At 43.7% G+C, this 14,769-nt stretch overlaps 1 protein-coding gene across 1 annotated transcript in view; it reads left to right on the top strand.

Annotated features, from left to right (window-relative positions):
* The first annotated feature begins 382 nt into the window (after positions 1-382).
* The window catches only part of stx8 (syntaxin 8), a 38,831-nt gene continuing 24,444 nt past the window's right edge, over positions 383-14,769 (top strand). The window contains exons 1-6 of the mRNA XM_079278800.1: positions 383-494; positions 1,547-1,646; positions 1,715-1,809; positions 2,071-2,181; positions 6,003-6,130; positions 7,209-7,301. Of these exons, the coding sequence (XP_079134926.1) occupies positions 478-494; positions 1,547-1,646; positions 1,715-1,809; positions 2,071-2,181; positions 6,003-6,130; positions 7,209-7,301 (544 nt within the window). The 5' untranslated portion in view covers positions 383-477. The remainder of the gene's footprint in view (positions 495-1,546; positions 1,647-1,714; positions 1,810-2,070; positions 2,182-6,002; positions 6,131-7,208; positions 7,302-14,769) is intronic.

Below are 14,769 nucleotides of genomic sequence, written 5' to 3'. Positions count from 1 at the left end.
TAATACATAAACACCCAACAGGACTATGTGAGCACTGCCAAATATCAGAAACTGTCATTTGTCATTGTCAGAAATTCTCACTTGAGCGAGACAGGTTGAAGAGGAGGCTGGGAGTGGAGGAAATACATCTAAAAGATGCATTGACCTTGGGGGCAGGAAACTTGCTACAATACTTGAAAGATACAGGATGGAGCAAAAGTATTTAAGTGTCTGAAATGGTGAACTCCTTTTTGTTTTGTTTGTTTTATTTTATTTTAGTTTGGGTTAGGTTTTGTAAGGGGATAAGTTATCGGAGCCACACTCCATTATAGTAGGTGGCGGTAATGCACCATTCACTGGATGCTATCAGCCATAAAATCAAAAAGAAGAAGAAGTGCCGTCGTGACGTCACACCCAAACAAGAGACAGATTGCTGTTGATTACTGCATGGTGGTGCAAACTAACTGGATTTTCTCTTCATAGCTAACTTTGATCGTAATGTCTCAGGACCCGTGGTAAGCAATGTGTTCTCAGGCTACCGTAAATGATCTCAACTGTATTATTAACTACAACACATGGTGTTACTAACGCTAATAACCTGGCTACTCTTTCTGTATCCTTATCCTCTGCTAGCTAGTGTGGTAGCTAGCTAGCTAGCTCTTCCCTGTTTAGACGAACGTTGAACAAATACAATACTTGCACTTTATTAAGCCATTTAGATGATCTCTGTAAGTTGTAAAACGTAACGTTAGTATAGCGGTCACGGATAAGACTCATGACATTCGTGTTATTTAAGCGATATACTTGTATTTACTTTTCAGACTGAAGCCTGGTAACGTCAACAGAATCAGGAAAGAGGAAAAAGTCACATGATGAATGCAGCTATGGCTTCTTCTCTGACGTTTTACCCAATAATACCAAATTGTAATGACAAAAACGCACATTAGCATTAGCGCTGTATTGAATAATGCAGTCAGTGGTGTTTCATCCTTTCCCGACACTCGGTGGTAAGATATATTTACAACAACATTCAAAAAGTCCAGCATTAAAAACGACTAACGAGTTACATGAAGCAGTCTGAGCACTGATCATTATGAGCTAGATAGCAAAACTAGCTAATGTTTACTGCACTTTAGTGTGTTCCTGAAATACATGTTTTGTCGGTTGCACATTAGGAAAGAGACAAGTCAATTGTCTTCACCCTGTACAAATCCAATGCTCAGTGAGTGACCGTTTAGTTTTGTACATCACACTTTAACCACATAACTTATGTGGCTCCTTAATGTATATGTGCCAACTGTTTGTCACGAGGCAGTAATTCAATTTACACGTTTTCCTCAATTTTGTATGTGCAGATGTCGACCATATTTTCTGCCATGAGAATTGTTTTTGTTACTGTTGTTTACATTCCCTATGATGCAAAAAAAAAAAACAGAATAAAAAATGCACTCCAGGAATGTGCTTTGTGTTGCATCTGAATTTCGTTGTGGATCCCTGTGTTGCATCATGACAATAAATGAACCCCGAATCCCTGAATGACATCTCTATCCCGTTCACTGATCTGCAGGTTGCAGAACTATGACGCCACCTGTCGCTTGGCACAGGAAACAGCAGAAAACATTCATGAGCGCAACAGGCAGCAGAGAACAGGGGGGAACCCTGCAAAGGTAAGGTGTGCCGTCGCCTACACATTTCTCTGGTAGCCAGTCGGTGTGAACATCTTCTGTCTTTTCAGATCAACATGACGCTGCGGGCATCACTGCAGAAGCTCAAACAGAATATTTCCCAGCTTAGAGAGGGTTTGTTGCGAGCATCATCCAGTCGGCGCTTGTATCCTTTCTTCTGAGAATGTTCAGAGCGTTGGAAGTCATGCGGTTGAGATTACATCTTGTGCTGCAGGCTCCCCCCCTTGCTTGCAGTAGCAGTTGTCTTCCTCTAGAGGGCGGTAGAGTGCTATGAAAAAGTCTGCCCTAACTTCTCAAATAGAACAGTGTCTGTGTTCATGGGTTCATTCCAAACTGGTCCAAAGAAACATGTCAGGAGCATCCAAGGTCGTTTAAGGGATGATGACCTTTAACATGGCCCTATCAGAATGCAGCCAGAAGCCGATAGGAGGCAGAACCTCATCGACGACCTGCTAACCAGAGAGAAGCAGCTCAATGCCACCTTCAAGGGAGACTTCATGGAGCCTGAATCTTCAAGGTATTCAACATTCATGTAGATTATGCTGTCGTAAATGAGAGGGAAAGTTGGTAAATCTCACTCGGCATTCTCTACTGTTATGAGTGGGTCACACAAGGACTACATTTAGTAGGACTACAAAAACGATCTCTGTCCACACGGTTTTAGAAATTATATCCATTCATACTATCACACCTGAAAATTAATATCACGTGACTTCACGTACACTGGGCAAGCTTTAATAATAAAAGGTCGTGCTTGATACCTAAGATCTTCTATATTTCCCAAACACGCCCTCAAAACAGACAAATTTAGTGGAACGTTTTATTTCTCTAACTTAGTTGCAAGGCAAGGGTCTTGCTCTATCTTTCTCGCTCTCGCACACACATCACATTTAATTCAATAAATAAACACAAATCAAAATTTACTCGATTATGGGTCAATAAATTTGGTCAACACACGTCTGTGTCTCGGTCCCTCTCGGTTTCCTTGTTGTCTGTTCTCACACTCATAGCTTTGCCGGGTGGCTGGATGTCCCTGTCACACTGGAGAGCATTTATGCTTCGGTTCGTTTCCAGTTTCTTCCTGAACTTCACAATAATTGTGCCCCTAAAAAAAAAATCATTGATAACGAAAGAAAAATCCTCCGTTTAGTGTCCGTCACCCTCCTCAAAGCCGCCAACAGGGACTTGTAAACATCCGCTCCTTAGAGCTTATAATGCCGCCGGACATGCCAACAGCTTGCTTCTTCCGCATGTAGGCAGTAGTAGAATAATGAAATGCAGAATTAATTTGCACAACAGCCGCTAATACAGACAACAAGGTCAGCAACGCCTGTCATCGGTGATCCATGATGAATCCACCACTGGCAGTGGATCGGTAATCAAGGCTGGATCGGGGAAGGACACGTCTTGACTGCTAAGACCCAATCAAGTAGCGACCGCAAATGTCTAGTTCAGCGTTTTCAACGGTCTCCGGTTCTGCCCGTCCACACTACAACACACGTTCCAAACTAAAACGCTGTCGGCAGCGTTTTCAAACATCTCAGTTTAAGGGGTTCTACAACGCCGAAGTAGTGTGGACGCTAAGCGTAAACCTAGCAAAAGATATGCGTGTTAAAACTAAAACATAGTCGTTTGGATGTAGCCGAAGACAATTGGACCATTAGATCCAAATTTCAAAGGTTTGGGTGAGTCTCAACATATCTTTGACCAATGTGGTACTTTTGTGGTTCTCCCTTTTTTTTTTTAAAGCACACTTTTATTTTGAAAATGATTCTGGGACAGCCAGCTTGTTGCTGAAGTAATTTCTCCACCCTGAGTCTCCGTCAGTCAGTGTCAGAGTGCTGGGCGCCCAATTAAAAATAATGAATCCTCATTCTCTTGTCTATGTCCTGGACCAGAGAGGTCACAGGCTCCGTTCCCCGCTTTGATGAGACGTCACCGGTCACTGACTCTCTGCGAGAGTCCTCGTACATCCGGTACGACCCATGTGCCGTGACCTCTCCCTGTGCTATCACTCGGAAGGAAGTCTGCCTGTCTGCCATTTTGACAGGCCGCTTAACTTCACGCCTAATTCTTTTTCATTAAGAGAAATATCTCGCTTCGCCCTGCTGATCACACCTCCTGAGATGGACTCTCTCTCACACACACACACACACACAATCATGCGAATGCAGTTGTGCGTCTTGATGAACAAAGATGGAAGGAGCGGGTTTACAGTCAATGTGACAGCAGTCGTTACTTGGTGTAATGTCTGGCCCAGGTGTGACATTTGTTTGGACAGGAAGAGGAAACGGTGTCACGTTGTTTAAAGCCCGCCAGCTTTTCACGTCTGTCTTGTAAGTCTGTTTTTGGAGATGCTGCTTTTATATCGTACAGGACAGCGCAGGGTCTACTTCGCGCGACGACTTTTGAGGGGTAGCTGAAACGAGCGGTGAATGAAACCAAGCGTCACCGTTCCGTCAGATCAGTAGAACCAGATTCGAAAGCCCCTTTTCAATTGACGCCTTGACGATAAGACTGCCTTTCCCTGATCACTCTCACAAGCGTTTTTGGGATTGATCTACTTGGCGGTGCTTTGCACACACTTTCATCATTTTTTTTTTTAACAGACCACACACGCAATTACATAAAAGGCCCAGTAAAGAAAAAGAAATCTCAAATGACATTTGCCAATGAATTAGCTCAGCAAACTGCAATCATGTGGTCGTACGTTCTTTTAAGTTTTTTGAAAAAGTTTGCTCAGTCAGACCGAACTTTACTTGTGTTATGTGGAAGGTAATTTGGATTTGTGGGTAGGACACTTTCCCACTGTGTGGTCTCCCAGGACAGAGTGAGGGAGGGGGTGGATTGGCCATGCTTGGATAATCTAAGCCGCTCTCTTTTTTTTTTTTTTTTTTTTTTGGGTAGAAGAAAAGGGATAGAGGTTACAGCGGGGACTTTAATCTATCCCTGAAACAATACATTCTCAGCATCTCCATTTCCGACTCAGCAAAAGAAGCACATGGCGCCTACATTTGAAGACTCGGTTCGCCCTGTCGCCCACCTCTCCATCATTGTTCACTAACCTTTTCCTTTGCATCTGATCGCACTGGAAATAGTTGCAATGAGTTAAATCTCCCCTGTCCGAGTCAGTCAAGTCAGGACCCGGGTGCTCGGGGCCCCGGCGGCGGCAGTCTAGCGCCTCGCGGCTGCCAAGAGATGTGCCCGACTGATTTCGGCGCTCCCCCGCCGGCTGGTTAATTGGATCTTCACACACTGGGCACTTTTGCGGAGGAAGTGGCTAGCTGGCACACGGTCTCATAGTAATCAAACATGTCAGAGAGATTAGACCGAATGCCTTGTCTCACCTACTCCCCCGATGGTGTCAAGCCTCAGCTAGCTATCGCGTTGTGGATGGTCTGACGATGCTTTGCACTGCGAGGTGTACAAGATGAAGGGGAGATAAAAGCATGCAGAGAAAGAGATTCACCGAAACAGCTTTCACTGCTGCATTTGAAAGATTGAGTTTAAATGTGCCATTTAAAAGATGGCATTATGTTTTCGCTGGAAAACCCGCAGCAACACAGTTAGTAGTGGCATGACATGTGGTCTCTGGTCACTGTTTCCCCCGAGCTCAACCAGCAGACGACTTGCTCTCAGCGTACGCGGTTAAATCCGACCTCACGCAGCGATTGTGAACCCGTCACGGCAAGACGGGCGAAAGCTGAAACACAGCTTTAAGCTATTAGCAGAATAATAGCTTTTTAAAGCACACGGCGTTGTTCAGCATCGCATAGCACAGTACGGAGAGCTCTCGCTCTCCGCTCTGTCACTTCGTCAGGGCTAAACCTCCCCAGCAGTCCACAGTCCTGTGAAAGATTCACACGCAAGCTAACCTGGTACATTTCAATCAGTCAAGAAACTTCAAAGACAAAGTGGGTAAATACTTGTCCCTGTGATCTAAAGGGTTCCGTTGTCATAAACTGTTCGAAAGGGTAACGTATTGGAAAAGGAACATGCCTTGTACAGATGTGTTTGCTGCAAGAGGTTGTACAGATGTGCATTGCGCTCCTATCCGTACCAGGCATGTTGACCGTGTTTACTTATGCAGCTAAAAGTCACTCATGCGCGATGAGTGTGTCAGACTTGTGTGGAATGGTGATTGTCATCAAAATAAATGTTTTTTTTTGCCATTTATGTTGCGATGTATTGCACCGTTGGGTGATTTGTCTTTGTTAGTTTTACAGCTGCTGCTTTGCTTTCTTGGAGGAATAGTAATTTCATGGGCTCCAGAACTAATTAGATGAAAAATTACAAAAAGTTTTGCAAACTAAGTATTGTTATGACGACGTCCTTCAGGTCGACGTTGATGGGGACGAGCGGCGGCGGCGTTGCGGCGGCCAACCCCTGGCTGGTCAACGAATCAGAGGAGACCAGAGGGCTGACCTTTGGAGAGATCAAACAGCAGCAACAACGAATCATCGAAGGTAATAAGCAGCAAATGGACTGCGCTTGTTTCACGCTCTTCTACTTCTAAAAGCCAGAATCGAGCTCCACTGCGTGATCGAGCAACCGCGGTGTCAAGTACGCCGCTTCGTTTCTTTTTCAATTTAGTTGGCATCAAGACCAAATATGCGCATTGCAACCGTCCAGCATTAACAATTTCCTGCATCACTCGGATAATAATTATAACTCATACCTGCCCTTATTTATACCTCTCTAACAAGAATGCATTATGAACATATGAAACATCTCTTAATGTGTGTGTGAAAATATTATATTGCAATATTACATGAAACTAGTACTGGCTCTGCTGGTGTATGCTAACGTATAAGAAGATGATCATAATAATTCCCCTCTAGAAGACGTATTGAAAGCCCCCGCCTGCCTTTTCCCCGGTTTTCCCGAATGGCTCCGACGTGACTTGACATCAGTTCCCCTGACTCCGAGTGACACTTCATTGCTGCGTCTCCATCGCGGCTCTGGTTCTTGTCAATGTGGGATCACAGATTCCTCTTAAGTCGGTGAGAACCGAACCACACGGAGGTTGTTCTGGTCCCCTGTGGGGATTTCTGGTGGAGCTGGGTAATGGCGAGCGCCTGAACCTGCGGTCATAAATAAAATGATCCCAGTGGAGGAGAGCGCGTCAAACTCGGAAACCTTGCGGAGGCCAGGACCTTTCTTTGCTTTCGGCTTCACTGTTTTTGCTCTCCACCGTGGCCCGCCGCAGTTATAATAACAGGAGCAGGGCTGAGTGGGGTAAAGTGCTGAATGACTCACATGAGGCACTGTGAGCTGAGCTGGACCCCCGACAGCCTGTCATTCCTCTTTCCCAAATAGTTGCCTCATCATATCACAAGTGCAGTATGCTGTTATTATATTGCTCCCTTCTGTCAATTTGCTTTTTCAAACGTTTACTTTACCGTCTGTCCGCTAAATTTGACGTCTCATTGATTTAATTTGTCCTCCGAGTCTTTTTCTCTTCTCTCCTGCTTGCTCCTCTTTCTTCGTCTTTGGCTCAAGTGTGTTACAACGTTTCTATTTTCTGTCCGTTTCTCTTCACAGTCCAGGACGAGGGCTTGGATGCGCTAGCAGCCGTCATCAGCAGACAGAAGGTCATGGGCCAGGAGATTGGCAATGAGCTGGAAGAACAGAATGGTAAAGTTTAACTTGCACGTGCGTCTGTACAAATTCGTCCCAAAAAACTCAAATTCCAGACACATTACACACCGCTGTGTGAATCAGACATACTTGTTCTGGGACGGAATGACTCGCCTCATGTAACTTGCTGGACGGCGATACTCCCTCACACCACCGCAACACGGACATAGTTAGAACCAAGCACACACACACACACACACACACACACTTCCATTGTCAGAGCAACTGACCTCACATTCAGGTCAAGACCTTTGTCGTATATGTCTGATAGCGAATCTCCATTTTTGCTTAAAATGCATTAAAAAAAGTGTTCTGGAATCAGATCTGCTCAGAGATAATGGTGCTTTTGAGTTATTTCTGGCTAAATGCTTCTCTTTAGTCCATAAATAGCTTCCATCACAAGTAGAACGCGCCACACATTAACGGAGTGCATTTCCCCTGACTGCTTCTTTTTCTTTTTTTTACGCTCAGGCAGGTGGCACTCAAGACGTGAACACTGGTGTCTTTAGAGGGAACTCTAGACTTGATATTTCTCTATCGGCTTCAGTAATTAGTAGACTATGCCTCTATTATGGGAAGACATCTCAACAGAGGGATTGTTAGGCTTTATAAAACACATTCTAAGAGTATCCTGACAAGCTGTTGTCTCACACGCCTACAGCACAGCCAGTTATTGTCTTTTTCTTCCCAGCATCCGGTTGGGGAAAGAAGGCGTTGCACTGTCCTGTAATATCCTGTCTGAGCAGTTGTACCCAAACAAGCCCACGAGGTTGTACAACCGATTGATCTCGGCATGGAAACAAACGGCCAGCCCTTGTGCTGGGAAGGAATGGCAGATGTTTCTGTCGACACTGATGGGAGACTGGACGAGAAAGAAAGAAAGAAAGAAAGAGGGAGGGCGGATTGTTTTAGCCCCGCTCTCCCGTTACCGTATCGAACTAGACACAGATCACTGCTCGAACGCCCCGACTGGCGTGTTTTTCTTCTCGTTCTTTCAGCTTGATGTCAGTGTTTCCAATAGTATGAACCTGAACGGGCGATGGGAGGAGCCGTAACTGGGAATTGCACCAGTTCCACTGCAAGTAAGCGAGGGAAGGCAAATAGCTGTGGCCCTGGAAACAATGGCTTGTTACTGCTCCCGTGTTTAGAGCCAACATGACTCTTCAATATAAATTTGATGGGAACGCAACTCTTTTTTTTTCTTTCTCCTCTCCTGTAATGGCCCAAAATATCTAAGCAAGTATTGTAATCGGCTCCATTTGGGGAAATCCAAACCGTACAAATTTGGAGAAGCCCTCACTAAAAAAGGAACGCCTATCTTAGTGTTTTGCTATTATGATAAATCTATACTTGGATATATACACTGCGTTTTGTTTATTACAAAAAATATTTGTGGCGCATGCAGTGTAACCGGTCCCTGTGTTCACGCAGACTGTTGATAAAGTGTCGACATAGAGTTTCCTTACGGTCTGGCCACAATTTATGGCCAAACTTCAGGATCATAAGGCCTGCTGACACCAGGCAATGATTCTCAGGGCCGTCAAGGCTCTGGCCTTCCACTTCTTTCCTTTTGGGGGGACCTTTGCTGCCCCTCCATCTCTCATCTCACTCCCTGTTCTCCTGCGCCCCTTTTCAACAGTCCTTTATTTTATAAAGCTCTTTCCCATTTCTTCCGTCTCTGTGTCTCTTCTGCATCCTCCCCTGCTGAGTTATGGGAGAGGTCTTAGTTCCTTCGTGATTCTCAGGGTGGCGGGTGATATATCGCACATGTCGATGTGGAGCTAGTTGACCGCTGGTGTAGTCCCTGCGTTCCTTAAGCCTGATTTAGGGTTCTTCGGAGTCACTCACAAGCTTTGAGAAAGGAGCGCGGCTAGCTTTGGACACATTTCAAAATACACTTATGTATTTGTTCCTGTGTTTCCGAGAAGTTTTTCCTGACAAACAGAAAAGCCTGCCAGAAGGCTGCACCCATGTGTAAGTAACGTTTCCTTTTTTTTACCCCGTTAGTGTTTAACTCTGCATGTTGTCAGTCGGAACAGTGTGATCAGCCCCTCAACCAAATACGAAAAATGGCAAACTAGAAACCAAAATGTTCAATCATTTTTTCAACCTTATAGAAACGGAGCGCTACGAGTCATGCTCTTCAAACCACGCCCACCTGAGAAAAAAATGATCGGTGCCACAAAATGCAACTAAGGGCTGAAACACGTCGGTAGCTTGCTAAAAACATCAGAATTTATCATGTCAACGGATGTTTTAGCACACTATGTCTACCAGGGATGCAGTCTGTAACTAACATGGTGATGGACAAGTTAGCTACGTGTTAGCAAGTTACTGCAGACACAATAGTGCATCGCTTTCCACTATAGCACAAGTGTCCAAATGCTTTCGCTTAAAGTACAGGAATAAAGTTAGCCTAAAACTGACATTTGGACCGAATGCTTTCCCCCCCCCCCCTCAATCTGCTGATGCCTCGCTTCTTATTCCCTGTTTCCTCAGTTCCTCAACTTTTTCACCACACAGCAGATTTTACGCATGTTTCTGTTTGCCAGCAGACAAAAGTGACAAGGAGGCGGCTTCACACAATACAAAGTTAACGGAGGGCAGTGGATTGTTTTCCCCTCTGGTGTTGGCGGGACTTAAATGCGCTCCGTCTCTATTCCTACTGGGCATACCAAGTTACTGTGTAGTAGCGCTGTTGCTATAGCAGTTGTATTTATTACATATAATTCAAGTATAAAGAGAGTGCTGTGACTTCTCCGTTGTATGCCTTCAGGCCATAAAGCCGCAGCACTCGCTCCAGCTCTCTCCGGTAGTTAATCCAGTATGTGAGGAACGTGGCTTTTGTATTCTTAAGTTTTTATACCCTTGTTATTACAGCATTACCTCTGCATAGATTCAAACTATGTTTAAAGTGCGGTCTGTCCCAAGTACGGGTTTTCCTAATGTGAGACATTGAATCTCAATCAATTCACGATTTCTGCATTCAACAAAAATCTAAATCGTTCTTGTAGACGTGTACTGAAATGAGTTGTTAATATTATTGCACGAGACAGCTTTGTAGGTGCTGCATTTCTTACTCGTATTAAATGTCAAAATGGTTCATGTAAAATGTAATGGGATAGTTTAATGTTTTCGGAGAGGCAGTTGAAATAGATTTAAGTTGTAAAGCAGGGCAATGGCACGGCTCCTTGTTGATCTTGACAGTTGGCGCGTAACCCTGGCGTCCGACCGTCTTTCTGTCTCGCAGGGTTCCTTTTCCCCCCCTGATCACTGTACTGTAGCAGTGTTTTCCTATAAATAGATTAAGCTCTTTGTAGTTTGGCTCCTCAGGTTTAGCGCATGACCCAAGTGCAGTGGAGGTTGCAGTCATTTCCTTTTTCGGGAAACGAATCCGGTCGGCGAGGAAGATGACCCTTTTCAGAGGTTTAGTGATGAACCCAAAGCCCCCAGTTTCTCCCCGTCTCTGTCTCAACTGGGTCAGAATGGACCGAGATGTAGAAACGAGTAAGCAGACCGATTACCTTCATCTCGGTCTGCTTTATGGCTCATAACATGAATCCACTGCATGCTGAAGATTTTTCCAATTCGACTCGCCAGTCATAACAACAAGAGAAATTCAATCACGATTGTTAGTGTGTTAAAATGAGTTAAATGATGTGATGTCGTCCAGTTTTTTTTTGTTATTTTATCTTCATATTTTCAACATGATGCTACCAAACAGTATATTTTCATTTCCAAATTTAATGTTGCAGAAAATAGTCCGCCGCATATACCAGCTGCTTGCCTCAGCAGTAGTCTCCCTTCACACCCGAGAAAGATCAACATCAGTTTCACTTTACTGGTGTTGATATTTCTCAGATTGTGGCCTGGAACAATGACATCAGTCCACGTCGACATCTTGTATCCGGCGCTGGCGACAAACAGACCCTCATTTGGATTGAGACCTTCTGGAACACATTTTAGATGGATGCCGGAGATGTTTTTCTCCTCAGCACTGCAAAAGGCCTGACCACATGTCCACTCTTTGTTTTGTCTGACTCTTGGAGAAAAGAAGAAGTGGATGTCGTCTTTTTTGTTGTTGTTGCACGACACAGTAGCAGCCTGGACCAAAAGGTTGAACCTTGTGTGGTCTCGTAACAAGCCTTTGCTTATTTAACAACTTTACCTTTCACGATTATGCAGAGGGATTTAGCGCAGAATTAACTTGTACCTTAAGTGGACAGAACTAAATACTGTCGCCGACCTGACAGAACAAAAATATTCTCATAAATCTTATGAAATAAAAAGCTCTTATAAAATCCTGAATTCTGGGATCTCATCTGAGGATGCACCAATACCAGTGTAGTCATATACTCGTGAAACTGTTCAGATACAACCGCACCCGACACCACTGCTTGCGTCGTCGTGGTCACATGCAGCCGCTTAGCTTAGCTGCGAGGTTGTCATCTGTGTGTCTGCCTGACGTACTCGGTCAGGGTTTACGCCAGCGCATTGCAAGCATGGCGTAGCGTTACACCTGTGAACGTAGCGGTGTGTGTGTGCATGTTATTTGTTGGTGAGTAAATGCTCCTCAGGACCCGAGGAGCATTTATCACCTTTTATCACCTTTTTTGCTGTAGGGAAGGTTCAGTTCTGCAACCAAGCGTACACACGGTGACTGCAAAATAGCTTAATATGTGCAATTAACTTTGCATTCATAATTCCATCCTCACACCTTTTGCTATCGCATATGAAAGTGGTGATTGACAGAGGATGACGCATGCATACATAATGCCAAGTAGTGTCAGTAAAGCACATATAAAGACCTTTTCTTTTTTTAGTAATGCCTCTTTGTAATCAACTGTCTTTATAATGCGTTCAAAATGTTTGCTACTGCCCAGACACTGACAATGGGATCCTTTTGTTGCAAAGAATAATAAATCTAAGTACAGGGCAAAAGTGGTTACTCTATTAAGCCAAAGTTGTTTACATTATTATGCACTTCCCATTTATGTATTTAATGTGATTCATGGAGCCCTTAAACAGAACATATGGCTGTTGCAGTGACCTTTTGGTAATTGGAGTGTTTTTGAAGCACTCTGTCCATTCTCAAGGTAAATGTGCGCTACCTGCCAAGCGTCTTCTCTGTTAGCAAGCCAGCCGCTTAACAAAGGCTTTGCTCTTATGATGGACTTCTTGCTAATAATTAGATCACTTATTTTTGCGTCAGCAGAGCACGTATAGGGCCGGGGGCTGGACAGCACTAATGACTTCCAAATAAACAGTAGAGTGAGAGGAGAGAGGCACTCGCATGCTGCAGCACAGTGACATCAACCACCAGAGAACGCAGCCCTGCGCTCGCTTCTGCTTTTAGAAACAGCTCGGTGAGCAAATAAACCACACTAATGATGGCACTGGGCAGAGAGTCGGTGTGGTTCGACTTGCGGATTGATTTATTGTTTGTTTGATTCGCTCCGTTGGAAGGTGAGGCTGGTAGTAGTGAGTAGTGTTTTCCAGACTGCATGGAAATGCGGAGAGTCGTGATGTGATGTTCAAAAATAAAAGAGTGTTTTCATCGGAGGAATGTCAAGCTTGCAATGAGCCGCGAAAGAGGGCATCATTTTGTGCGACCACCAGATCGGCTGACTGATGTTTGACTTTGGGAATTATTGAGAACCATAGATGATGGAGGGATAACACACCCACTCTGTGATGTTATTTGGTCTATTTTTACATCAGAAAACCCAAAACTATCAGATTTGGGTTTTTTTGCTTTATGCTACAATTTTGATATGTATGTAAAGCTGCCACTAAGGATCAATTGCATACTTTGTATTCTAATTGTATTGATTAATTCATCATGTATTGTAAATATACCCCAAAAATGTGATAAATGCTGATTACCAAGTAATTAAAGTCTAAAATGGCCATTACCAGTAACTTCGCTTGTCAAATCAAAAACCAAAAGGTAACCAAATATGTGGTATGAAAAAGGACAAAAGCAAATCTTTCAAATACTGTGATTACAAGTCTGACTATGATATGAACATTTACTTGATGCTGTGCCTTTTAATTAACCCTTTGCTAAATCCCGCCCTTGAACACAGACCGGCCTTGCTTCTTCATGATTGTAACAGTGAATAACGACCTACCCGGCTTTACATTGTTCCTTTTATAACACTGTCTTCTGTCTCGATCACAAGATGATGTGGTGGTTCACTTTACTCCAGAATGATAATCTGTCTCATCAATGAAATTGTTTCACATTTATACTTGTAGATTCAATCTGTTTTCAGAGGGTTTAAGATTCCCAAAAGACATCGGATGTGGGATGGAAAGATGGCCAAATGAAGATGCACCGCAAGTCACCGGGTCAAGCCTCCTGTGCCACGCATCCTAACCAGGGCACAATCAATCATGAGCCCTTGTGTCCTTATTTCTCTATCTATCCATCCCGGCATCCATCTCTGTCTAAGGCCTGTTGGTGTCACACTGATAGAGTTGCGAAGAAGAGGGAGCTAACAATGAGATGAGGGACTTGGGTCACATCGACTACAGCCAAGTGATGAATAATCCAGTTTAGGCGCAGCAAGGAAATTAACATTCTTGGACGCTAAACAAAAACATCTTGAGACATTTCATCAATCACGCCTTCTTTTGTTTCCCTCAGTGGATTGATGCTCCCTTTTTATCACTCAGAGAGTGAGATTTTAGACTTTGGGTGTCTTTATTGTCTGGAAATGCATCCTGTTGTACCTTTTTAATGCCCCTGATTGGTTTCATGCGTCCTTTCACCAGCGTTTTTAGATGAAAGTCAGAAAACATGAGATTCTTAAGTGATTTCACTGGCTTTCATTGTGCAGAATTTCTTCATGGTCATGTAATGGCACCACAATCAGTCTCTGATCGGAATGAAAGTCTTTGGTGGATTGAGTGAAAAATCCATATATATAAAAAAGTTGCCTGAATGTTTCCTTATGTGGTTTTTCTGACACAGAAGGCTCAGTGCCAGTAGCTTATTTTCCATCGCACACTCACTTCTGATTTACTGAAGAAATGTTATTCAGTGACAATGGAGAGAAGGTAGTGGTACCCGGCTTTGATTATTAAGGTAACCTCATATGTTATAAGCATTAGGGCAAATTTTTGACGGAGTTGTTGCTTGTGTAAAGCATTTCAAAGCCACATAAGTTGCACAAGATATCACTGATATTTTCCGTGCCTGTATCATATAGGAGGAGCCATGTTTGCCCCGGAAGCAGCAGCAATTTACAAGACCCCGATCTCAATCAACCATTTGAACATAGTTTTAAATATAGATAAAGTAATCTTTACATTTGATATTTTCACACTTAGCTAACTCTCATAACACAAAGCTGTGGTACTTTAAATGTTTTGTGTCTCTCAACAGAGGACTAGGAATGAATTCCTCATTCTTATGTCATTTGTTATTAATAGATGGCAACATGTAGGAGGCTTTCAC

This window comes from Melanostigma gelatinosum (genome assembly GCF_949748355.1).
Source record: "Melanostigma gelatinosum genome assembly, chromosome: 11".
NCBI classification, from domain to species: Eukaryota; Metazoa; Chordata; class Actinopteri; order Perciformes; family Zoarcidae; genus Melanostigma; species Melanostigma gelatinosum.
This window is presented reverse-complemented; position numbering and strand designations above follow the sequence as displayed.